The sequence below is a fragment of the Calonectris borealis genome, chromosome 2 (assembly GCF_964195595.1).
Source record: "Calonectris borealis chromosome 2, bCalBor7.hap1.2, whole genome shotgun sequence".
NCBI classification, from domain to species: domain Eukaryota; kingdom Metazoa; phylum Chordata; class Aves; order Procellariiformes; family Procellariidae; genus Calonectris; species Calonectris borealis.
In genome coordinates this window covers 80,939,520-80,966,160 of record NC_134313.1, presented here as the reverse complement: position 1 = coordinate 80,966,160, position 26,641 = coordinate 80,939,520, and the positions used below count along the sequence as shown (strand labels likewise).

At 43.9% G+C, this 26,641-nt stretch overlaps 2 protein-coding genes across 2 annotated transcripts in view; both read left to right on the top strand.

Moving 5' to 3' along the window:
- DAP (death associated protein) overlaps positions 1-26,641 on the top strand; it is a 305,538-nt gene that overhangs the window by 264,876 nt on the left and 14,021 nt on the right. The gene's annotated exons all lie outside the window — the stretch shown is intronic.
- On the top strand, positions 14,042-19,710 carry LOC142078237 (carboxymethylenebutenolidase homolog). Its single transcript, XM_075140692.1, has 5 exons — positions 14,042-14,507; positions 15,120-15,227; positions 17,103-17,245; positions 17,646-17,737; positions 19,409-19,710. Exons 1-5 carry the CDS (start codon positions 14,302-14,304, stop codon positions 19,586-19,588), a joined length of 729 nt encoding a protein of 242 aa, XP_074996793.1. The 5' UTR covers positions 14,042-14,301; the 3' UTR covers positions 19,589-19,710.

Sequence of the window (26,641 nt, the reverse complement as noted above, 5' to 3'; positions counted from 1 at the left end):
GCAAGTTGATAGGCCATGAAATGAGCAGCTGCAGATGTTGGGAAACCTATTGCCTTGAATGCTGCCACCTGATTAAGCCTATTACCTGAGAGGCCCCGGGGAATTTCCAGGTGTCTGAAGCCTTCACTATCTGAAGCAGCATCCTGCACAGCTGCCCTGCACCTTGCCAGCGCTGGTGGCAGCTGAACGAGTGAGTCACCAGGGGCTGCGGATCTGCTGTCCTGCCTCAGGCTGCCGTATCTTGCTGTATCTTCACTAGAATAACCCCCAGATCACATTCCATGACTGCCAAAACCCCTTCAGCTGGGTCAGTCATTGCCTGTGCTCAGCTGGGGCTGGAGGTGGTTGGGGAGAAAGATCTGAGGACTTAGTACTTCTCCCAGGAGCGCCTGAGCGATGTGCCCACGGATGATGGTCTCTGCCCCCAGTCAGCTGCAGAAAGTTCCACGCTCCCTGAGCCCCAGCGGGGAACAGACCCAGCTCCTGTCCCAGGGACTGGCCCTTGTCTCTCTGTTCAGGGTGATGTGGGAAGAACGTGCTGGAGTTTCTAACCTTGCTTTATTGATGAGGGCCCAGGTAGGGGTCACTGTCACCCTGATGCCATTCAGTGAACTTTTGGTTCAAATCTAGGAAATTCCATGGGAAATGCTACCTTGTCAAATGTCCTGTCAGCAGTATCAAGCAGTCCAAAGTCAGGAGGAAAGAGAAGGGCTTTAGCTCCACACCGGGAAGGAGGCAGGGGCAGGGACGGGGGTGTGGGAGCACTCCAGCACCGATGCACCAAATGGTCTCACACGAGGAGCCTGTTGTGTGAGCCTGGCCGTAAAGGACTGGATCTAGTCTGGCAGCATGTCAGCACAGTCCTGCTGAGCACAACTGATGTGTTCTCACCAGCAGCCTTTATCTTGCAATGACTGAAGGAAGTCCAGGCAGGTCAAGAGAGAGGGGACCCAGAGCTGTCTAGTTTGTCTAAGCAATGGGGATCTGTGGATGTAGGTGAACCGGAAATCTGTACAGCAAAGAGAGCTTGCGCTTGGTTTTCTGCTTTAGATTTTCTTAGTGCAGTCCAAAACTGGGTTTTGAAAACGTATGCTTATGTTAAATATGTTGATGTATTTATGTTAATATATCTTTCATGATTATATCTGAAATGTTCTTGGACCTGCAGTGTACTTTGGATTGGCTTGTAGATTTTGAGTGTAGGATCAATTCCAGATCAGCTATCATGACCAAAAAAGGGTTGAATTTAGATTGTCACTGAAAGACACGTGAGAAGACATTAAAGATCTCTTTCGATTTTTGAAAACCCATATTTATAATATGCAGAGCAACAAATAATTTACTAAAATGTAATTACAGTTCAGTGATTTTTCCATCTATTTTTCCATCACACTTTCCCTACCTGCTATATTCCAGTTGCTATATTGCTGTCTGTCAACTTCTCAAAGGTATTTACTAATGTCCTGCACTTTAGTATCACATATAATCACAGACACTCAATAAGATTCTTTGCCTACTCATTTTCAGTTATTTAATATGACCATATTTTAATGAAAGTTGGAAGCTGAAAGATACAAATTTTCATTCACCTGGATGTCCATCCTAAATCCATTGTACTTACCAAGTTGCCATATGTATTCAGTGTCGTGCTCCATGGGCAAATCAAAGTCTCCCCTGGAGCCCAGGGAATAAAGTGAGTGGGGCCTTGGGAAAGTGGTGTGCATTGTAGGACTGGGACCTGTACTGGCTTGGCTCTTCTGAGCTTGGCTTGAGCTTGGCTTCTTCTTCAGCATCTCAGTCATGTTTTGTTGTTTTTTTTTTAAATCTGGAGCTGAAAAAACCCGTATATTTCTTGTTTTCAGAAAAAAAACAAATTGAGAAAAATAAATATTTTCTTCTTTGTAAAATTTGCATTTAAGATAAATGGAGAGCCATTTAGTACAAGAGAAAAGAAAGTTACAAGTGCGACAAGGAGGTTATAATTGTGGGCTTTCAGCTGCTGTTAGGAGATCACAGAAAGAAGAGTTCCTCAAACAGATACCATATCTAAAGGATATGAAGAACAGCCTTTGAAGTCTGCAGATTCTCTGGGAGGTTTCCAGGAGTAAGCAACACGACTGCCAGTAGTTCAGCTGCCTGAAGGATGAACATAAACACATCAAAAATTATCCTGAAATGTACCCAGGTGAAATGTGCAGAATCTAGTTTGCATTTAGGGAAACCAGTTGTTTCCCAAACTTCACAAAACCTTTTTATCCCATCAAAGCAGAAAACATAAACCAGGCCTTTTAACAAACCTATATTACGCATCTTGCGTGGTAATGAAAAGCCTTAATTACAAATGCCAAGGCAGGAGTCTGTTATTTAATTTCTGACTTTCTATTTGCATAATTCACAAGTTCACTGAGGAATGTGCAGTTTCATTGCTGTTCTTCTGAGTCATGCCATGCTTACTGTTTGCTCTCAACTCACGTAATATGTGTTCGAACCTGGGAATTCATTTAGCTCTCAGAGCTTTAAGTTTGAAAACATTGGCATATATGTCTTTTCTCACAGAAAAGAACTTATCACGATTGTTGCATAATATACAGAAATGGTTGTGCTCAGCTAAACCAGGGGTTTTAACTCTGAGGAATTGAAATGAGCTGGCTGTGATTTTTTTAAGGATAAATACATATCATCAGAAAAATACACATGATCAAAATTCAGTTTTGGTGCCACTTTTGAAGAAATTTCAGGGGAAGAGATCAGCAGCAGGCACCAATTTCTGCTTAAAACCAGAGAGGGAGTGTTGTAATTGCTAATAGTACACTGGTCTGTGACTGGAATGAGAGGTTCCTGCTCACGTGAAAACATAAGTGGTTTACGAAAGCAGGATCTCCCAGAGAAGACAGAGTGTAAGAAGGAGCGGCATGGGTATGTCAGTCTCTGCAGGAATGAGCATGGTGGAGCAGTAGCTTGAACACGGCTCTCTGACCTAGCGTGCTTATGTTAAATCTTCAAGGCCACACTGAAGGCATATGTCTTGGATAGAAAGTCCTGGGTCCTTCTTTCACGACCAGCCTATCCAAGACGTCCTCCCACAGTGTTATTCCTATCTCCTCTATATCCAAGCTTTATTTTTTGTATGGACATTCAGACAAATGCCATTCCTTTAATGTCAATCTATCACTCTCTCATGAGAAAGAGTACGTAATGGTGGAGACACACTATGAATTCCTTCTGCAGAGAAGATGGCTATTTTCCCTTTTTTCCCCTCCCTGTCTTTATCCAGATAACAATCCCGAAGATCATCCACACCCTGGAGAACTCATTCATTGTTTGTATCTGGGCTTACGAGGAGGTTTGCACAAGGAGGAAAGGAAACCCGTTGGGGTCTGGCTTGGTAAGCAAGCAGTGATTTCACTCAAAAAAATGGATCTCGGCTCCCCAAGCAAACCTACAAGCAAGCTGAGAGATCTGGGGAAGCTAGTAAGTTGTGGTGCAGACTGTTGGTCTCTTTGAAGAGAGGCAGGTGACTGGGGATTTGATTCCAGCTTGCTGGGGAAGGGTTTCAGGTTTGGGTTGGTTTTTCCTCCTGGGCCAGGAGAACAGGCTGTAATGAACAGATGAGCTTGGCCTGAGGTCTGAGCTGCGGCTCAAGACAGAGCTCTGGAAGGGCCCTGCCTTATGGTGGCTGCCGTGTCAAGTCCAGACAGGCCATCATCTCTATAGCTTCCTGTGGGAAACAAGGGAAAACCAAAGCACCTGAGAGAGGAACCTTGTGAAGGATTGAATAAGGTGGCCCTGAGCTTTTTGCTTCACTGGTCCATAACTTGTCAGCTCTCTGAGATCTCGTTGTGGGTCTATTAGGGAACTGAGGTCCAGAGTTTGTTTCGGACCAGAAGGAAGCAGTATGTTGGAAATTGTCAGGACTGGATGTGGTAATATCAGCCCTTAAGAGCAAATCTGATAAGGCCTTGAAGTTTCCTGCTTAAACTCATGCTTTCTCCTTGCTGAAACCTCCAGTTTGAAACTCGCTACTTCACAAATGAGCTGTGGATGAGGGAGCTTGGGAGTTCGCTCTTCGTTGGCAGAACTGCTTCGGCACTCACAGCCCTTGCAAAAGTTTTGACTGTGCAGGTGGGCGGGCGCAGGTGTCCGGGTGGGCAGGGGGAGACAACCTCTTCCACACCACGACGTTCGATGCCACAGGCAGCAGACGTCCTCTCTGAAGCAGATAGGGAGGCCAGTGACTGCCGTCTGGTTGGCCTCCCTGGCCCAGGCGTTCCCTCCCCCAGGTAACGCTCGTTGCCCGCGTGCCTGCCTGCGCCTGCCCTGGGCAGCGTGGGGCAGGAGACAGGCGGTGGGCTGGCCCCTTCCCTGCCTGGCCCTTTCCCTCTTCTGAGATCCTCCGTTACGTGTTTACTCCAGCGTATGCTCAGGGACTCTTAGAAACTGATTTTGTTAAACTGGCAGAGACTGTGGGGTAGGTACGCTCACTCCCAGCACAGACTCAACCATTTGCAGGATTACACTGAAATGTAGTTTCTTTCTGCTAGGCCAAAGTTCATTATTTCGCTTTAGAAAAAGGGTAAGAACAGGTGCTCTCTGCAAACCTGGATTGCTCTGAATTGGTTTATGTATGGTAATGACCTTGTAATATAATTAGAAGCTCTTATATTTACTTTCCTTAAACTTGCCGCTTTGATGTTGCACTGGGGCGTCTGTATTGCTTTGTGGGATACAGTCCAAAGCTGCCTGGATCCAGTCCAAGATTACTAATGCGCAGACACGTTTGCAAAACAGCACTTTTAAAGTTGAGCAAACATGGGAAGAAGGTTTTTTTTCCCTGGCACTCTGTTTAAAGTTTTGGAGTTTAAAACACTGATTTAGTATAGTAATTATATTAGTATTATATTAGTATATTCTTTTTGCCAGAATTATTCAATAATCACTGATAATAGCAAACATTTCCCCTTCTTCCAGTTAGGCAAAAACCCCTAAGTGTTCATCTAGAAGATGTATAACCTGTGGGGGATCATATGTAAGTGGAAGTTTTGGGGTCCTCTTGGCTTTAAAAAGGATCTCTTGGAAAATCTCAGCCAAATCAAACTGTTCAAGCGCACAATGGGAGTTTACAGAACAGAAGCCAGATTTCTAGTCATGAAAGTTGCCTCTTCTGAAAAGTGGGGTAAATTCTACTGGCCCAAGGTGCAGCTTTTTGTCCAAGGCAACTTTTTTGAACTGAAGACCGAAATTGTGTTTATATCTCAGTGCAAACACAGCCTCAGTTACAAGCAAACAAAATGACCCCCTTCTAGCTGATTAATCCCAGAAAGTTCCTGAAATATAAAACGAGCATTAGATGAGTTTCGTATGACACAACTCATACCAAATAAAGAAAAAGAAAAAAGGACTTGTGCCCTGGAGCAAAACAGACCAAATATATGCATTTTTAAATCAACATTTTATGGGGAAAATTCTGCATACAAAATTCAACTTTCAATGACTAAATATGTGGAATGAATTCATTCTTGAAGGTAATAGTCTGAATGGTGGACAACTGAAAGGAAAAGTACTTTTTAGTCATTTCTGGATTCCAAATTTTTGTAGTTTTAGACAAGAAGACAAAATATTTGGTAAGAAAAAACAATAAACATGTTCTTAAATGATCCAAAAAATAGATGTTCATGTTTTTAGATAAGGAAATCAGCCCTTAATCCATGCAATTATCCATGTAATCTTAATTCTGTTGTCTTGCTCATGTCTCTATTTAATAGTGTTCAGTGCAACAGTGATGCTGCCTCTGATCTGGGGTACCTATTTTGGAGCCATTGTTCCAAAATGTACTATTTTCCCTATATATTGCTATTAATATTCATTATTATTTGGAATCGTGCCTTGTACTGAAATTCCATTAAAAGTGTTTCTTAATAAAGTGATGAGCTACTGAATAACCTAGTGTGCTGGTTTTGGCTGGGATAGCGTTAATTTTCTTCACAGTAGTAGTATGGGACTATGTTTTGGATTTTTGCTGAAAACAGTGTTGATAACACAGGGATATTTTTGTTACTGCTGAGCAGTGCTTACATAGAGCCAAGGCCTTTTCTGCTTCTCACCGCACCCCACCAGTGAGGAGGCTGGGGGGCACAAGAAGCTGGGAGGGGACACAGCTGGGACAGCTGACCCCAACTGGCCAAAGGGATATTCCATACCATAGGACGTCATGCTCAGCATATAAGGCTGGGTGAAGAAGAAGGAGGGGAGGCGTTCGGAGTGATGGTGTTTGTCTTCCCAAGTAACCGTTACGCGTGATGGAGCCCTGCTTTCCTGGAGATGGCTGAACACCTGCCTGCCCATGGGAAGTAGTGAGTGAATTCCTTGTTTTGCTTTGCTTGCGTGCGCGGCTTTTGCTTTCCCTATTAAACTGTCTTTATCTCAACCCATGAGTTTTCTCACTTTTACCTTTCCGATTCTCTTCCCATCCCGCTGCGGGGGGTGAGCAAGCGGCTGTGTGGGGCTTAGTTGCCGGCTGGGGTTAAACCACGACACCTAGAAACACCTAGACAGTGTTAGTAATTTTAATACGCCTCTTTGCATGTCACTGGCCGTATTAAAATAGTTTTCCTGTTACTGCTTTACATAATTAAAGTTATACTCCACCCTTTTTCTATAAAGTTCACAAAACACACCCTCTGAAATCCCACAAGCTCTTTCAGCAAAAATAGGAAAATTGAGACTAAACATTCATGATTTGTTTTAGGTAAAAATTAATCCAAACCAGACATGAGTAACCCAGAAGCTGGTGGATCAACCAGTTCTACATGCCAACAAGCAAATTAGCAACATACCTATTGAAAACATTTTTTTGCAGGTCACCCTTCTGTCTCTGTGGTCAGAGCCGTACTTTCAATTTTAGGGAGAATAGGAGTTGTATGCTCTGAGAGATGACCCTAGCCTACCCAAAAGAGGGACATTAAAAGGAACAACCAGAAACCAGCTGACACCAGTGGCTTCAAATAACTTACAGAAATGGAGTAAAGTGGAAAGCCAGGAAAGGGGGCGGATGCAAAGGGGAGATGGCCAAAGGGGAGAGGTGATGGCAGATTCGGTCTATAATTTTTAGCAGCAAATAAAAGTGCAGGGGAGTGGGAGCGTGGTGAGAGATGCAAAGATTAATAGCAAGGAAGCAGCAGTCGCCCTGGCCTGGGTCCTGGTGCCCTGTGAGGATCGGCGGGTGCCCTGCTCGGTGCAGGGAACGTGGCGGTGCCTGCCAGTGCCACACCAGATGAAGCAGATAAGGTCACTCCCACAGAGGAGAGACTTCAGAGCCTTTCTTCTTAGACACACGGGAACGCATGGGAAAGAGCCGGGATATGGTTCACTACTAACCAAATCAGAGAATTCCTTGAGATTTTTTTTAATGCTCCAGGCAAAGGCAGCCATGAACTCCAGAAAACCACGCTCGGTAAATGGTAAAGAACAACATCGTAAGTGTGAGACTAGTTTTCACTGATGGCAGTGAAAGTATCTGTACATGTAAACCTCCTGCCAGGCCTTGATTTGCAATAACAAGAGTCGGCTCGATTTCCAAGGGTCTTATTCAAACACTAGAGAGCGAAGCCAGAAACCTGGGAAATGAAATCAGATTTGTTAAACTATATTTCTTCACTCCCAAGTGATGACTCAGTAGGTAAGTTTAGGTACACAGCCTTTTACTGGATGGAGGGAAAGAAATCAGAATAATATACAGAAACAAAAGCCGCAAACCCAGCTCCAAATTACAAGCCGAGTAATTAGGCCCTCTCTTTTCAGAGAAGTTGTGTGAGAAGGACTAGCTGTGCTCCCCTCCCGTAGCCACCCAGGTCCCAAGGGATGCCTCTTGCTCTCAGGGCAGGTGCTGGGTACAGAGCCCGCACAGGTGTTACAGCTGGCCCCGCAGCGCTGAGCTGTTCTGACCCTGTCCCACCATGCCTCTCCGCTAAACCTTCCTGAGGGCCTCTCCACCGGTTCCTCACGAGGTACCCTCAGTGGTGGTAACCCCTTAACGAGGCCGCTATGGCCGGCAGGACCCCCGCAAGAGGAGAGGGGAGCCTTGCCATCCCTCTTGCCTTGTCTGCAGCTTCTAGGCTGCAAGCAGAGCGTCACTCATCACTCATAGGCACTTTGAACAGGTTTTTCACAGCATAAATACAACATTTGTAATGATTTCAACCTTCTGACAAGTCTGTTGCTACCAGCAGCACACAGGTACTGTACCAGGAGACAGTAAACGGGGCATGTTTAAGCCTGTCCATTGGTCTCTCCATTGGAGTCTCTCACTTCTGCACTAGATGCCAGCAGACTACTTGCCTTTCTGGGTTTTCAGCTATCAGGAGTTGTCTGGGAGAGAATATCTTTCTATTTTGCCTCGGGACGGCAGGCTTGCATGTCCTAGGATCTTGTTTCTTATGTTAACATACAGCTAAAAATGCAGCCAACGGCTGTGAGGATTTACTTTGGGGTTTTATTCCACGCCCATTTCTATAAAACCAGGGGGGGCAATTGGAGGAGTATTGCTGCAAACCTTCAGGAAAAAAAGTAAAACCAAACGAAACCCAGCTGTGTGTTTCAGGTGAAGGAGAAATTTGACCACTCTGTGTTTGAAAAAGTGAATCTGTTGTGCTCATTCCAACCCTTGTCTGTTGTCTTCCTTTTTTTTGTTTTGAAAACCATAAAAATAGAGATGTTCGCAACAGCCTTAAAAAAGTAAATGTATAAGTTGCCTGAGACTGTAGGAAATGCATGTGTGCAATGAACTCCATAATCTTGAGTCCATTACAGAGGTGATTATATCTCGCGGGGAAAGAGACGTCTCTTCAAGTATGGGAGATCTATATGATATACGGTTCGCAGGTCAAGCATAATCACAGTGTGCAGGCAAAGGCTTGCATTACAGCAGAGCAAGTCCTTTGCTCTCCTTTCACCCTAACCATCCCCAATTGGAGATGCTGGGCACGAAGACAGGATTTACAGTCGTGAGATGCACGTCTGCTTCTGCTGGCCCAAGCTGTTCCACAGGGGACCACAGCTTGGACGGACACAAGTCCTGGGGGGGCAAGGTAGGAAGACAGTACTTCAGTCTTGTGGCTCTGAGTACAGCATGCCCACCCAGGTGAGGTTAGGGAAGCTCAAGCAAGATGCCATTAACGTGAAAATATAAACTGGATCTTTTCAGGGAAATGTCCCCACTCCCTCCCTTGCAACACAAGCAATCTTTTTAATGGTTTCTTATACAATCCTGATATGCAAAGCTACGGACAGGTATGACAGGACAAACACCCTCTGTCTGGTCATGACAAACCTTAATTCTGAGTTGCGTGTAGCTCCCACAGCACACAGAGGTGGGACTCATCTTGCCTGACCGATGATGCAGTCAGCACAGCAATCTACACCCGCACTAGGTGGGTAGGCTGCCATTAACTCCGTGATCGGCACAGTTTATGGCATCTAGAGGACTACTCTTTTCATTCTAAAGAAGACACCCATAGAGCGTGAATCATTCCCTAAATCTTGATGACAACTGTGGGAGTGTAGACACCGTGCTGACGTGTAGACATCCTCATTGTAAAGGTCTGAAGTTTGGTGAACTGAATCCAACTGTCACCTGTTTTACATAGTCCTCAGATTACACAGTGGTCACTACCACACAGAGTACTGCTGAGGATCTACAGAGTGACCGTGGGACTTGTTTGTCATATACACTTAGGATCGAAATTTCTTTATTGATCTTTGACTTGAAATGAGACTGTCATTTTCCTGGAGCTCTTTTGTCTTTCTCATTCCTTCTCCCCTTCATGCACACACACAAACCACGTGCATGCACAGAGAAAATTAAAGCTATAGCAGACATCAGCCTGAGGGCTAAGCTAATGTTCCTTGCATACAAGGCCATTATGGAAATAGGAATGGAAAATTTCAACAAGCCACCATCCATAACAACCAGCTCAGACTCAAATGTTTCTAACTTGTTGAAAGCAAGTCTAATCAAAAATAACCTGGAACACTTTTGGACTTGTTTGGAATACTTGTGGGTGTGGCTGTAATATGTTTAATCTGTGTGCTAGGGAGACTTCCATAATTTTTTTTTTGCTGCAAGTTTGCCAGGACAGATTGATCTTAATTCGGCACAACTTCCATTGAAGACGTTTATTATGGACAATAAAAGTGCGTGAATATACTATAAGAAAATGCATTTCTGGATTTCACAACGCATCAGCAAATGCAGTAGTGATGCTAAATGTCTCAGCTATAAATGCTGAGGTCCAAAGATTCTGCAGTGTCTTAAATGGCTGCATCACACACATAATTTGCTTTGTACTGTACAGGTTTGGAAGGGAATTTTTCCCAGAACACCGGAGCGTGCTGATAAGAAGACTCAGCAGTCCTCATTTTAACTTCTCCATGCTACTTTGTTAGGAATTACGCATATTTAGAGAGATGAAAAAAATAAACGCAGTATAGCGTTTGTGTGCATCTTGCTTTCTAAACTCCTTAAATAATAAATAAATAAAAGGTGGAGTAAAAGGCAATTGATGTGGAGCCTGCTGCACCCTGCCTCTCTGCACGCTCCGTCCCCACCCCTTCCGGCGGGGATGACTCCTGCGCTAAGCCTCTCCTCCTCACCTCCCAGTCCCAAAGTCTGCAGAAGAGTTGAAGAGCACCTGGAAACTGGATGGGCAGCAGCAGGAGCAAAACTGTCAGCAGAACTGGTTTTCTTCTTCTTGTGTTTAGAGAAATCTAGCTGGTATCTCTCTGAGCAGAAGCAGCGAGCTGGGCTAAAACAGGATCCTCTACTCCAGGTATGTGATGGCAAACTGGTCCACAAAGACTGAGTTGGCAGCAGAGAAAGGCTAACTACTTTTCACTGTTCTGAAAGGGAGAAATCTGAAATTGCTAAGCAATTAGATATAGCTCTTTGAAAAGGCACAAAACATTCAGCAAAACCCACTCCTTTAAAGAGAGGCTTTTGTTCTGGTTTCAGTAAAAACATGTGCAAAGCGGATAAGGTGAAGATAAAGGGTGTCAACTTTGGGAAAGACTGGATTTCATTTTGAGTGCTTGCTGCAAGCTGTAGCACAGCAATAGTTCTGAGGACGCTGGTAACCATTTTATGTCCATCAGTAGCAAGATCACATTAAAGGACCGTAATAATTTCCTTTGCCCTTATGGTAATGAATTCCCGTTCTTTTCCTTGTTTGGTCCATTGGAGCACTTACCATTGAAATAAATGACTGCTAGAGGTTAAAATGTTATCACTGGACCCAGGAAAATGGCAGAGATGTCACATCTTGGCATCACTAGTCCAAGGTCCTGCCAAGCAGCACAGCACTTTGAGATCACGTGCTCATATTCACTTTCTGAAAGTGGGGATTATCCTTAGGGGATTAGAAGTGGGGATTATCCTTAGGACTATCCTTGCCCCGTTTTACCTGATTGATTGTTTTTTTAGAGATTTTTAGCCCCACCACCCAAGTAGGGATTTGTTTTTTCCTATTGAAAACTGAGACTCAGCAGAATTTAACCATGTGATTTGTTGCTCCCTAAAAATGTAATAGTTTGGGTCTGTCCTACCACCCAAGGGAGCCCACCTCTGCCTTCTGATAATAGTAAATAACTCTCCTCAGTTTTTATGTTACTTGCACAAAAGCAGAACGGTATCGAGACACCCAATGAAGAGCAGAACCACTGGTGAGAAGGAGAAGCTATAAGGCGGCCTTCTCTCAACGAGCAGAAGAATGACAGTGGACTCATGGATATCACTCTTTTTTCCCTGTCAGCAGCAGTCAGTTCTTCCCCTGTTCCTAGCTTTGTCCCAGGCCCCGCGTCTCCTCTGTGCTGGAGCTCAGCGATGAGGAGCGGGGTGTACAGGCGAGATGCTGCCTGCTTGGAACCGTGCCATGGGGAAAGCAGGAAAAGGAAAAGTGTAATGGATGAAATTGTTGGGCAGAGGGAATGAGGTGAGACAGGACAGGTAGGAAATATCCTGGCTTGTTGCTTCGCCACATCGCATGGGATGAATTGGGCGGGAACAAATAAAGCTTCTGACTGAACAGGATCCCATCAAAGACTTCTAAGCAGTGCAGGTGTGGCTGACTATTTACTAACATTCTCCACAGCCTGGTGCCTGGAGGAGAGCCAGCTGGCTAGGCATCAATCAAGATAAGCCAAAGGAATGATTTCTGGGAAGCAACCAACAGATAGGCAGTAGGCTGCTTCACAACTATTGCAAAGCTTAATGCCTCCTAAACACGACTTCCTTGAAGGGAACACCATAGGTTGTGCCCTTCCGAATAAAAGACCTTAGTGGGGTGAGGTTGTGGCTGCCATCTCAGAAGCCAGTGGTGTTAGCTGTCTTTGGGAGTGCCTGTGAATTCTCCAGGCAGTCTCTTGCACTTCAACAAGCTCATTCATCTTAGGTTAAAAAAAAGAGGTAGGAAGTACTTTTGCATAAGCAGACATCTCTCAAGCATGTTCAGGCCTATTACAGGGGGCTTAAAGTAGGAGATACTCTCCCATGCATGTTACAACTTCCACTTTCATACAATGTCAAAACAATGGAGGTTTTAATCCTGAAGATCAGGCTACTTTATGCTTCCTAGCACCAAACCTGATGTTCAGATGTTGAGAAAGGTGGGAGAACAATTAACAAAGGTAATCAGCTCTCGGTTATCAGCACAGGGCATTGCTCACGATGTGAGATCATCCACCTCATGGCTATTTCTGAAGCAGCTTGATTCTAGCCGTAAAGCCACATTCGCCCAGTTCCTGTATCGCTATACCACACTCTATCAGCCAGGGGTTACGGTTGTGATCAAACGTATTTGCTCAAACTCAGTTCTGGCCTTGCCAATATCTGCTGACAGCAGCCCCAGGGTTGGGAGAGGATGAGGAAGAACAGTGTCACTGCACTATACATTGGGAAGGCTGATTATCTCGGGTATAAGGCAGTCAAAATGCATATAAAGTTTGGATGCTGTTATTGAGCCTGTGTTAATCATGCAAGCTGGGAAGTGTTGTGTAAGGCATAAGCAAGCGGTGAGTCTCTGCGGCATTGATTCTGTACTTCAGTCTGGCTGCACCGTGGTTCCAAATGTGTCCATGTTGCCTAGGCAAAATTTCCCATTACTCAGTGAAACCTAGCTCTCAGCTGCTGTGGTTAATGGAGAGCTGAGGAAGGTATAAATTTTTACCAGAATACGCTGCACTTCCATGAAGACTAGATAGTTTCTACATGTTACAACGCAAACAGAAATAATAGGCTGATGCAAAAATGATGAAGCAGAGACAGTCATAATGTGTATGTGGGTGTGTGTACTGCATCCCCAAGGACAGTTTCAAAGTCAGTACATGGCTAGGAAATGCTACTATTAATAATGCCCCTGCAGACTTAATTGGATTCCTTGTATAGATGCATTATAACACTACTTTTAATTACAGGATTACATTCTACTTTTTGCACAGAGTCCATTCCACGCTCCTGACACAGAGAGTCAGAACAAATTCTGACTTTAATCTCTCTAGCACAGCTACTGGCTCATTGTCTGTAATTGCCATTTTTGGAGAAGGGACAAAACCAAATACTCTCAGATATTTTGAAGGAGATTTGCATATCTGCTTCTTTTCTTGCAATCCCTTTCACGGGCATGTGGGCCCAAGGCATTGGAATCTAATTTACTGGTTCGTACTGCAGTCCTTCACCAACTGCGCCCGATACCTCGGCTCCCGGAACAGCTGTGATGCTGCTACTGAAAGCACAGATTAGCTAGCAGGTGCCAGCACTGAGAGAAGCACTGAACGCTGCACTTCACTGTAGCAGTTGAGTGCTGTGGTCCTTACCCATCACATAATTCAGAGAAATCAGCATGGGATTCCCCGTGAAGACACGCGCGATGGCCCCATGCCTGGGGAGAGAGTGACAGCTGAAGCCGTACTGCTTCACACCAGTGCTGACAGAGTGGCATGGGAGCAAAACAAATGTGACATGAGAGTCAGGATCTACATGTGCAGGTTGTTTGTAATTTTATAACTTTGCTTTTGGTACTTCTCTTCATTCTCAGCTTAGTAACACACAATGGACTAAGAGCCATTCTGCACTGGAACATTGCTTTTGCTTTTTTCTACTTTCTCCTTTCAGAGAAAGAAGAGGATGTTATTTACAGAAGTTACTGAACTACTTTCTGCAGATTGTATTTGCCTTTATTTGCCCTTAATAATTTGCATTAACAAATTATTTTCACTTTCTTGCTCTTTTTTTTCTTCCTTTTTTTAGGTTTCCAAATGGCTGATCCTTTTCTGTATGATACTGGAGAAAGATCTCAATATGGGTGCCTTGGACATGAAGTACAAATTGAGCACATCAAGGCATATGTTTGTAGACCATCTTTTTTCACAGACAAAGCTGTGATTGTGATTCATGATATATTTGGATGGCTGTTCCCAGACATTAGATACATAGTCGATTTGATTGCAGGGCATGGATACATGTAAGCAACTGTCTTTCCCATCTTCCTCTTAAATGCACTGATAGATCACCAGGCCCAAAGCTAAGCGTGGCATATGATGTTTCCCATACACATAGGGCAACCATACCATTTCAGTCACAGCGAATAATTACACAAAGGGACAAAATGTTCCCATGAGGCCACCAAAGCTACTAAAATTGACCCATCAAAAATGGCTACCTGAGCACAAAGTCACGGGCAGAGCCATGAAGTGCCAGTGTTTATGCTTATGTGGCAGTGTGGGTGATTAAAAGATAAACGTTGGTATCGATCTTTAAGTTGTATAAACTTTTCAGAACCAAACCTTTTAGCTTTTACTAGCAAAGAGATAAAGAGGGTTGCTTAATCCCTTTACTTTTGTATTAAGTATGTCTAAGGAAATAATGAGAGGTTATTTGTGGGTTTTCTTTTTCCATAGAAAGACACATACTTTTAGCTCTGCTGATTGCCAGAACAGGATGAGTAGAATATGATTCAGATAGTAACCATGTAGATGTGTACTCTGGAGTAGAAAAGACATTAGGAGACATTTAGACATCCACAGATTCTCCCCACCTGGATGTGAAAGTTGTCTTGATTCCATGTCACACACAGAACCATCTGCCCAGACTTCTTCAAGGGAACAGACCCCTGGAAAACTACTGATCACTGGGCTGACTTTGCTGACTGGATGAAAGATCATGATCCTACGAAAGTAGACAAGTAAGATACATATTTGTACTTGAACTTTAAAAAGCATCCAGCAAATTAGGGGAATTTGTATGAAATGTTAAAAGTGGCACCTCACAGCAGGACATGTTGGCTGCACGCACTCAAGTGCTTATTCTAGGTGGTTCTTCTGTGGTTCTGGGCACTGCCTTGGCTGGGATTTGGAAAGGATCATCTGCTCTGTCCATCACTCTGCTTATGGTCCCCATCTTGTTTTCCTGGGCCCTTTTCAAACTATGTTATACTGGCCACACAGGCTCATAGCCAGTGTTTCACAGGCTATGAAATACCCAGCACTCTCACCCACAAGTGCTGATTCTGCCTCCAGTTCCTCAAGATAGGGAGGAAAACTCTTCCACAACTGCTCATGTTATCTGCCAGTTGTCACTTGCCCATCTTGCTTTCTGCCTTGTAGATAATGATAGGTGCAGGAGCAGCACTAGATCAAAATTTGCAAGACTGCTCAAAACCTAAGATATATCTGGTCAACTATACTGTTTTTCTCAATGTGAAAGAGAGGGCCCACTACCTGTAGAGCCTCGCAGCGCCTGTAACAAGGCTTCCCTGAATTATGGGAGGCATTACTGTTTCTTCAGCACCTATCACCACAGCCTAAAACTTCAGAAAGTAGTAGTGAGGCAGTGACACCCTATTACTGAGCTATCATCTTGTAAGCCACAAGATTTCTTCTGACCCTTTCAAGAGGTCCCAGCAGTCACAGCCTAACTTCAACATCTCTCAGCAAAGCTTTTGACCATATAGTTGCAGAAGCTGTGACTGAATTTTTTGAAGACAAATGACTAACACCGGTAAAAAGTCCTACTCCAAAGAGTGAGCAGATATGTGGGCACTGTCTTAAACAATCAAGACCTCGAGGACATGCCTGTGCTGTCTTTTAAGGGTTCATTTGTAGCTGCCCTCAAGGTAGATCCGTTGCTCTTTCAGAGCACAAGGAATCCAACATACCCATGACTGACTTAGTGCCCTTCCAAACAAATTGAATCTGAGAGAGCCCATCCATCCACAGCGCACTGCCCGGCTACAGGCCTAGGACATGATCTCCTTTTGTCACTATCATACTGTTTTTTTTGTCAGCCTAACCAAACCTTTGATGACCACACTAACATACCTAATATTTGAAAATATAGTTATCAGTATATGCAGTCTGCATTTAAAGTTAATTTAAAACTCTGTATATAATGAAAAAAATAAAACTATTGAGACCTGAGAAGTTAGCAATTAAAAAAAAAATTTACCTGCTCTGGCCTATATTAAAAACAATTTTCATATTTTTTGCATTATACCTCATGCAATACCTGTTTTCTTAAAATTATTGTCACTGACAATTTAATTTTGAGTAATTGCTACTTTAGTATAGTATTATTGCATGTCAGCTTGGTAGGATATTTTAATATTAACTCATGCAACAGGAATGACATACTCAGGATAAATCTTTATCTAAATAGGTGGACTCTGTAGAGATAGCACAGTGAAGCTTATCTATTCCTACAATCCATAATGCAAGATGTTGTTCTACTTGCAGATATGTCTTGTCTTTAGTTGTCCTGTCCTAGGCAAAGTGATTCAATTAAAAATTTGCTTATTTTGAAAACAAAGGAGCAGGTCATTCAGGTAAGTATTTAAGTACCTACACCCGTACTTCCCTAAACTAGGACCAGAGATGTTAACCCCCATGTAAGAATAGAAGCCACTGCTCTGGGCTGAAATGTGTTTTTTAAGTATTCTCTGTTTTAAACGATTGGGGTTGCAGACGCAGAAAAATTCACGCATCTCTTAATTTACTTCTTATATTATCAAGTATTGATTCTGCAATAGATTCCTTAGTTTGCTTTTGTTTATATATCTTAGGGAAGCTGATGTTGTCTTGAAGTATCTAAAGGAACAATGCGGTGCAAAGAAGATTGGTATCGTTGGGTTTTCCTGGGGTGGAATGGCAGTACATCACCTGATGCTGAAAAATCCTCAATTAACCGCTGGGGTGTCCCTCTATGGTAGTGTAGAACACATGGAAACTTATATGGGCTCACACGACTATGCACAGTTTGTAAGTCTAGTTATTGCTTTGTAACAATTTCTGTAAATACTCAGCTTAAAGGTGAGTTGCAGATTTCAATTATGACTGTTTCAGCAATATGCTATATTGGTGTCAAAATTTAAGAATTATGGAAACCAGAAAAAAAATGTTTCCTTTTGCTCAGAAATTTTCTAAGTGCTTGGAGAGTGGGGAAATATATTTTCCAAATGCTTTTTTCTCCATCGGAATAGAAACTGTCCTGATCTAAAAAAAGAATTTAATAAGTAAATCTAAATAGAAATTTTGTCTTTTAATTTGACATTTATCTTGCAAGAGTGTTAACCTCACTAACAGACTGTTTCTCAAATACATTTTAGGAATAATTAGGGATTCTGAAGAAAGATACAATTTACTAAATCCCACATTTTTCATTTTTGGTGAGAAAGACCACACTATTTCTTACGATCAGGTAAGTTGTTCTGCTGGAAATGATTTTCCTTTTCCCATAGTTCTTTTATCCTACACAGAAATCCTAGCTTGTTAGAAACCATTTTCAGATATGAAAAATCAGACAGGCTGGATTGTTTTGCTTATATTTCAACTTCCCCCGTGTCTTGCTTAGGTTATTCAAAGCTTCTTTTCTGAGGTGAGAAATGCAGTAGACCAGTTGTTGGTCTCTGAGTGGCTGCACAAGCAGAGCGTGAAACTGGGCAGGGAGATCCAACTGGTATGAGCCAAACATCTCAAAAACTGCTATGGTTAAGACAACAGGTAGTTAAACCACTGAATTTGGACTTTGAATGGAAAAAAATAATTTCAGCCTAGTAGTTGAACTTTCTGGTGATGTGGACCAATGACTAGTTGCTTTTGGTACAAGGAGACAAAATGAACTGTGTCAGAAGAGTGGGCGTGAATTTTAAGTAAGACGATGACAACTTGTGGTCTCTGTTTTGACTCCTGGCTGCCATCTATATTCTGATATAACCCCTATTGTAAGCGTATCTGAGAGGCTGGATAAATATATGGGTAGGAAACTGGTGCCCTCTTCTGTGCATAAATTCTTCCTCTCCAGTGACAAGGATAACATACCACCTCTAGCATACTTTGTTGTGTAGGAGTAGGGTCTAACTGGGGAACTGGCAGTGTGCTCTGGGAATGCAGAAGCCAATCAATATTTACTTCCAACTGTGTTATTCAGCAGGTTGAGCTGTACCTCAAATATGTGTCTCCTCTGCACAGGAAAACAAATCCTTCACTCCCTGTCCCCTTTTTATGGTGAAAGTGTCTTTTTCCCAGGGACACAATTTTCATAAATACATTTTTTCCATCATGCGTTACACATTGAAACCATACCTTTTTCTCCTGAAGCCTTCTCTCTGAGCTACCCGTGCAGATTGTGTAAGAAAAATTCCTGTGTTAAAAAAACCATAAATCATCAAATACATTGTTTTCTGCATGGAACAATAAAGGGCTCTGTGGAAAAAAAAATGTGAACGAACATGAAATAAATTACAGTACTGTCTCTAATCTGCGCAATGGGTAGAATTAAGCTTGCAGGGGCAAAATAAGTGTTCATTCTCCTATTTTCTGACTTTTTAACGGAAATGAGCACAAAAATGTGTCTACACATGTATACAGGTACATAATCATATCATTAGTACTCTGTGTGTAAGCACGTGTGTACTTATCATCAAAAGATTGTGCAGGAGCAGTGTCTTTTTGTTATACAGTAAACTAAAAAAAAACCTGTGTTTTCTTCAACTCTGTTACTAAGCCTATCAAAATATTTTGAACTGAGGGTCATTGAGGTGTAGGGAATATGTTCTCTCAAGATCAGAGCTTAAAATTAGGTTACAAGCCTAAGTCTCTGAATAGATAATGCACCTGTTCCTTTACGGCAATGAGATACCAAACCATGTTTACAGTAACTGTTGAGGTTCTTAGACTCACCTGTACTTTTAAAAAATGTTTCAGTCTTATATTCCAAAGAGGGGTTTTCTCGTCTGTTGAGCAACAGAACCTGCTTCAAGTGTGACAGTTGAGGAGAGACAAAGATGTAGCAATATGAGAAACGGCAAGTTTGGCAAATTTAAAAAAAAAACCAACCCACAACATAATGGAAAAATGCTTTCTTTTACAGATCACCTTATTGGAGGAGAAGCTGAAACAGTACTGTAGAGTTGCATATAAAATTAAAGTTTATCCTGGACAAGTTCATGGGTTTGCACAATTGAAGCCCGAAGATATGAAACCTGATGATAAACCGTATATTGAAGAAGCTAGAAACGATATGATTGATTGGATCAAAATGTTTATTTGACAAAAGCATAAAGTAACACTAGGCTTCAAGATCAGTGTTTGATTTAATTTGAGAGAAGAAAACAGCCAAGGGAAAACTATCTGGTTTCGAAAATTGTCACAAACAAAAATAGGAACATTTTAATTTATAGTTCTTAATTATTTTTTACAAGACTTACACAAGACTGTGAAATCGAAGTTGGACTAAAGGACTATTAGGCATTAAAATGTTGCTTGAAGTTACCTTGCTTTGTATTTGCTTCATTATTCTGCATTATGACATCAATAGTAACAATATTGTTTATGCATTTGTCTATGCTAGTGAGTAGGACTTCATCCTGACTTTACCTGAGTAGTTTCAGGCTTTATTTTGGTGGTCATAGGTGTTAACACAGAAATACCCTGGTTTTGCATACAGAGATTTTTTTTTTAACTACAAAGCATTTGTCTCAGATATATTGCTGTACTGAGCAGAATTCCCATGCGTGAAATGAACATTTGGCTATGTTAAAGAGTTAGGAAGGAATGATGTGGTTAGGTGGCAACCTCCAGGTGTTCCCTTGGCAACGTTAAGAAGGGCACTTCTAGTATTCCTTCATCAACATCAAAGAAAAATATAACCAGTCCCTCCTGGCTGTGGAAGTAACCCAGGCATGAAACATGTGGAAACAGTGGGTTTATTGTCCTGGTCCAAACTGTGGTGATCAGGACAGGGCTGACAAACAGGTACCGCCACTCAGTCCTGATTATATTGTTTGCTTTACATTATATCCCTTGTTCCTCTCTCAAGTTCTTCCCCGTTATCACCCTTCTCTCCTCCCAAGTACACAAACTATAAACAACAATAAACATCTCTCTTTACTCTTACCGCACTGGCTCGTTTTGCTGACCTGCTGAGCTTTTTTTTATTTTTTTGTATTTTTTATATCATTGCTTTGGTAATAACTTGGCAACTCGTGTTTACTCAGATATCCTCTAAGGGACCCATGTCCCTTTTTATTTTCTACAACATCTGTCAGTTTCTCACACCATAAATCAAGGCTAGCTATCTGCACGGATATTACTTTCCCTTTGGTATCAGGAATGTTTGACAGTTTCACACATTGCTATCCTATCAGTGTAACTATACTGTCACCGTACGCTGGTTGTCTGCATACCTCAACAGAGTGAGTATGTTAAACAATATTGCTGTGAGGACTGAAGTTATGAAGTTAGAGGCACTGTACAAACTGCACGTTGCGCAGCGCTCTGGTCTGCCAGTCAGTATCTGCGTGGTCAGTCAGCATGTCTCGTCTTCACCTTTTGGGCAGCCGCATCAATGGAGGTACGGCTATAGACATGGTGATGGAGGAGGTTCTATAGTTAGAGAGAATTAAATTTGAAATGGAAAACACAAACACAGTGGTATCCCCAAGAGAGACGTCCTGTTGTGAGCACACGGGTCTCTCCGGTGGCTGACCTTCTCGCTGGGTGCCATACTTCTGCAAAGCTGGCAACACCGGCCCGGTGCTCTGCAACCAAGCACCCTGCTCCACGCACCCACCTGCTGAAATATATTTCCTCTGACACCGAGACGGAAGGATAAAAGAAAAATACATGTGTGGGGGTTTTTGTTTAAGTACCTCCCTGGATATGTGTTGCGACTCTGGACCAGGTTTCAGGCGGTCCTGGGGGGACCTCGAGAAGTGCTACCAATTCCACCCCCCCGCGCCTTTTTCACCCTCAGGCCTCGTCTCTCCCCCAGAGGCCGGGGCAGCCGGCCCCAGCGCCCGCCCGCCGGCCCCGGCGCTCCCTGCCGGCAGCCGTTAGCTCACGAAGGGCCGGCAGCGGAGAGCAGGCCTCCCAGAGCCACCAGGAGCCCTCCCCGCCGGGACCGACCCAGCGGCTCCGATCGGGAGAGTGTGCCGTCTCCCGGGAGCGTAAGGCCGCTTTACGCCCGGCAGGAGAGAGGCACCTGAGGCCCGGCAGCGGCTGCTGCCGAGAGCCCTCCCCTCCCCGCCCCGCCCCGCCCCGCCCCGTTCCGCCTCGCCCCGCATCCCGGCAGCCGGCACCACCCTTTGCACGCCTGGCGCCGGGCGGGCGACACGCCGCGGGTGCAGCCCCCGCAGGGCGACACGCCGCCGGCGCGACTGGTAACGGCTGCGCCCTCAGAGGCGGGAGGCCGGGGGCGGCGGTGGCGGCATCACCCCGCGCTTCCCGCGGAGGGGAGCGGCTTGGGCCCTTCCTGACGAGAAGGACGCTGGAAAGCGGGAGCGGGGCGGGCGGGGGCCTGCGGCTGCAGGCCGGGGAGCGAGGCGAGGCCGGGGACTCGGGGCGGCCGGGCAGGGGAGCTGAGGGGACCCCGGGCTGCTGCACCCGCCTTCGCCCCCCGCGGGGCCCGCGCGGCCGTGGAGGGGGCCTTGTCAGGAGGGCGCAGGGGAAGGCGAGGAGGCAGCAGGCGTTAGGGGAAGCGCAGAGCTCTGAGGAGGGGAGGGTGTTTCACAACCGAGGTCTGGAGCAACCTGCCCGGAGAAGTGGTGGAATCTCCCTCTTTGGAGAGTTTCGAAACCCCTCAGGGTGAAGCCTTGAGTGGCGCCGTCTGGCTTAGAAGCCGACTTGGCCCACGGCGGGAGATCGGACGAGGTGACTTCCAGGGGCGCCTTCAAGCCCAAACCTCCTCACACCCCCAAAATCCCCGTGTTGACCTGCTGCTTTCTGCATGATAACCCGAGCCTGTGATAGCCATGTCCCCAGGTGGCTAGGCCACTAGCTGTGTCTTGTGTGGCTAGATGTCCAGGTCCCCATCCTGCAGCATTCCCACGTGCCCCCGGGAGAGCTCCAGGCCCTTGGCACCACCCCTGTCCTGGTGTGCCTTCGTGACCTCAGAAAAATCCTCCAACTATTGTGGGTTTGTGAAAATAGCACCATACATAATGTCATTTTTGTAGGAGACGAGGGGTGAGCACGATGAAGCTTTTGCTAATCAGGAGAATTTGAGGGAGCTGGGAAAGGAGTGTCTGCTGTCCTGAATTGAAAAATGCCAGTTGTGTTGGTGTTAAAAACCTGTTTGAAGTGGGCTAGAAACACACATTGCATGTGCAACAGCTTTCTCCTGTTTGTTCTCTCAAATACTACACAGCTTCTTAAAAATAAGCATTCAGTGGGGAGCCTCCTTAGATGAAGCTAACAAGCCAGGTGTTGTAGCTGTGGGATAGCATGCGTGGAACACAGCTGCAGGTTGTGTAAACAGCTTTTACAGAGGAGGTGCCTGTACTCTTCTCCAAATGCTCTGAGCCCCTGGTCGTCAGGGTGTTTCCAACCATGCTAGGGATCCATGCTGTTCACAGCACGTGGGCATGTGTGCTGTGGCTTCTCGGGCCCCTCATAAATTGTTCCCAGGCTTGGCTGGTCAGCCTTGGTGGTGGTGGATGCCCTGACCTCACCCCCCTTCCTCAGTGCGCAGGTCAGGAGTTTGCAGGCAGCGCGTAAACTTTCCTCCAGGTCTTTAAAAGCCGTATTGAGGCAGGATTCCTCACACCTGTGGAAAGGGGAGGATGGTTTGCCTCGGGAGAAAGAAAGGAGGTGTTTTCTGCGCATAACCCCCAGCTGCTCAGCCCAGACATAGCTCTAGTTCAGGCGAGATCTGATGCAGATCGCTATCATAGCTAGCTTCCCAGCACTGCATTAAAAGCACTGTGTTTAACAGCTTCGCAGCCATCCTCGCTCCAGGAAATGTCCACAAGATGGGGCCCCTCTCCTTGATTGTCATGAAGAAGGCTTTTAGGGGGTTTGGCTCTAATTACAATAATCAACACTCTGAATGGCCCCTGTCAAATCCTGCGGTAATAGTACACCACTGTTGGAGGAAACGTGGCTTCCCAGTCAGTGGGAAGCTGTAGCAAGCAAAGCTGCTGAATGTTGTCTCTGCGTGCAGCAAGGCGCTGAGCCTGCTGGATTATGATAAAAGGCGGAATGTCACCTCTGCCTTAGGACTCTGGAGTTATTCAGAGGGAGCCCTAGTTGTGATACAACATCGTCACACCCTGCATTTTATTTTGCGCTACTGAATGTTTATCGGTTTATCTCCTGTACATGACAAAAACAGATTGCCTTGGGTTATCATTAAATCTTGGTAAGCCAATGAGTTGGAAGAAGCATGATTTGAATTGTACCCTGAGAGTATTCTGTTTGTGCTTGCTCATCATGAGTAAGATCTTTTTTTTTTCATACAAACAAATGTAAATAGAGGTATACTGAGCTGCTTAAGGGAATTTTAACCGTGACAAACAGTATTAGTTCCAAAATGCTGAGTTAATCTCCTTGGAATTCTCTGTTATTTAAACTTGATTGGCCAAATAGTGCAAAATCACATTAAAATGACTCAGCAAACTAAAACTCAATTGAGAGGGGATGCACCTTAAGCAACCCAAATATATATATATCACTGAAGAGGTAGCATTCAAAGAATAGCAACTATCTGAACTTCTGCCATCCAAGCATCACCAGCACTCATTAAAGGTAGGAGAAGCCTCTGTTACAGTATAGACTCTTGTGGAGACCATTTTTTCCAGTTTCGTGTCTTGCACTCCTATCACGTGAGGTTCAGAGCTAGCTGGATGAGAAGGCAGGGAGTTGCCACCTTGGTGACATGCCGTAGAGGAAGCAGGAAAAGGACTGATGAGGTGTTTCTGAGCAATGGGAAGCATAAATAGAGGGATGAAGGAGAAGGCTTCAAACTAGAGCTGTTTTGAGTCTTGTTACCTATTTCTGCATTGGTGCTGTAGCCCCAGGCTCACCACTGTGGGTGGGAGAATAGCACAGATGCTGTTGTGCTATGGCCGCAATATTAGAAGTTCACAGCTTGGACTCTCTGCTTAAACTGGGTCTTACCAAAATTGTTTTACTATTTGGTTTTATTTTATGGAGGGGGCTTATGTGAAAGCCTAAATCTTGACACTAGGAAGGGTAAATCAAGGCAATGGAAATGCCAGATCTGGGCTGTAAATATGTCATGTGTGGGCTTGATAAAATGTGACAAAGTGTCTAAAACTGTGAGACTATAAAGTATAGCGAGTAATTTTTTGGAAAAAAAGGCAAGGCATGCAGCATTTTAAAGTCCTGATGAAATTCACACTTCATAAAGCTTTGAAAGTAAAGTCAAAAGAGATGGCAATGCAGCTGATTTCTTAGGTGAGATCAAACCTGAGAGGTTGATATGTTAAAAGTCTTCATGTGTGTCAGCCGCAAACAAGTTTGAACTGTATTTCATTTGTCGTTGCACAAATGCAAAGAGCTGACCTCACCTACAAGTGCAAAGAGCTGATCTAAACTGCAATGCAATCAGATTCCTAAACTAACAACCTTCTCCTCATTAAATTTGTGGTGATTGAATTACATATAGGTGAAAATTAGAATTCAATTAATAAGCAACTTTTAAAATCCTGGGTTCCTGCAATTTTTATTTAAATGTATTTTAGCTGTACCAGATAAATTCTACGGGGTGCGGGGAGAAAAATGTGGTTTGTCCATGTTTTGCTGAACATCTCTCTTAATCCCTTCTGTGAACTATTCTTACATACTTTTGAAAATCTGCATCCATGTCAGTTTAATTAGTATTTTTTACCAAGCATTCACTCTGTTCAAAGAAAGGTTATGCTGTGAATTTTGGCGTGCTTGTAGGGATAGCCTCAGCAATACAAGATGATTTACCCGTTTCTGTGAATAATTTGTAAACATTCTTCAAGTCATTACGTTTTTTAAAAAAATTATTGATGCAGCATGTTGGTTTTGTTTATTAAACCTTGGCAATACTGTTATTTTTGTTTAAACACAGCTTGTGCTTTAACATGTATTTTTTAACAGATTTATTTTAAAAGAAACAAGTCTTTTACTTAAATAGAAATCAATTTTTGTCGGCTTACTGCTCAGATGAACTGCTCGTGAAGGAAAACGGTCAGCAAGCACAATGGGAGGAGAGTTGTTCTAAGTCTGGTCAGTTATACAGAGTGTGTTTGAAGTCTCATGCCTTTGCTTTGCCTGAGATTCGGAAAAAGTACTTCTGCCTCATTATAATGCTGGCAAAGCTGCAGTCAGTCTAACTGGCAAGTTAAACTCCAGCTGCACCTTTTGGAGATTATGTGGTGATTGATTGCAGAAGGTCGGGAGATGAGCTTTGTTCACAAAAGGCACTGTTAGGAGATGTCCTTAAAGGGGCCAGTTCTTGGTGCTGGGAACCTCTCTATGTGTCACCCCAAAGCACGTTGTCTGTGAAAAGAGCATAACTGGTGCGAAGAGGCTGGATTTAGAGTAATTTGTTTTGTTGTTCGCTGTGTTTTCTTGTTTTGTTTTTAATACCATTTACCATGTTACACACATTTGTAGCAGAGAAATTGAAGAGGGGAGGGAGTATTGGAAGTGTATTATACTTCACTTATTTTTTAATTGTTTGAATTAGTTAGAAAATCTAACTAAGGGAATAAATGGTTGAGATATATTCCTAACAAAAAATAGTTACGCATTGAAGAGTGCATTTGATTTTTATTGCCAGCATGCTGCATTTCACTTTAGTAAGGGGACCAGACAGACCAAGGAATATTGTTCCAGTGCATGCATTTACATGGGATGAGAGACTAGCTCTTGTTAATAAGCAAACAGTGACATTTTGATCGGTTAAGAGTGGCGGCAGAGCTAGGTTAAACAGCTTCTCAGACTAGGGTAGAAAAAAGGCTCTGTGTATGACTGCGTGCTGCTCGGTGGAGGGGGAAACAGCTTGAGGGATTCTTCTGAGAAGACCTCTTAGGTCATAAACTCTTCGGAAACCTTTCTTCACTTGAGGAGAAATGGAGTAGGTTCCAGTTTGTCCCTTAAAATGTATACCTCTAGGGAAGCTGCGTATCTGTGATGTATGAGGCTATGTTATATGCACAACACTGGTGTATATCTCTCTATTCCTCTGACCGCTCTCAGTTCTCTCAGAGAACACTCAGAGAAAACCCTCTGCTGATTTACCTTCTCAGAGTTGATTTATTAGAACTTTTAGATATGCCAGTTAATGATGGGTTCCCTGAGAAAGGGCTGTATGCAGCAGGGGATACAA

Excerpts from the sequence above, each read along its gene's own strand:
- LOC142078237 (XM_075140692.1), top strand. The coding sequence starts at position 14,302 with ATGGCTGATCCTTTTCTGTATGATACTGGAGAAAGATCTCAATATGGG. Across the intron at positions 17,246-17,645 it reads CGCTGGGGTGTCCCTCTATG|GAATAATTAGGGATTCTGAA; the intron begins GTAGTGTAGAAC and ends AATACATTTTAG. Across the intron at positions 17,738-19,408 it reads ACACTATTTCTTACGATCAG|ATCACCTTATTGGAGGAGAA; the intron begins GTAAGTTGTTCT and ends TTTCTTTTACAG.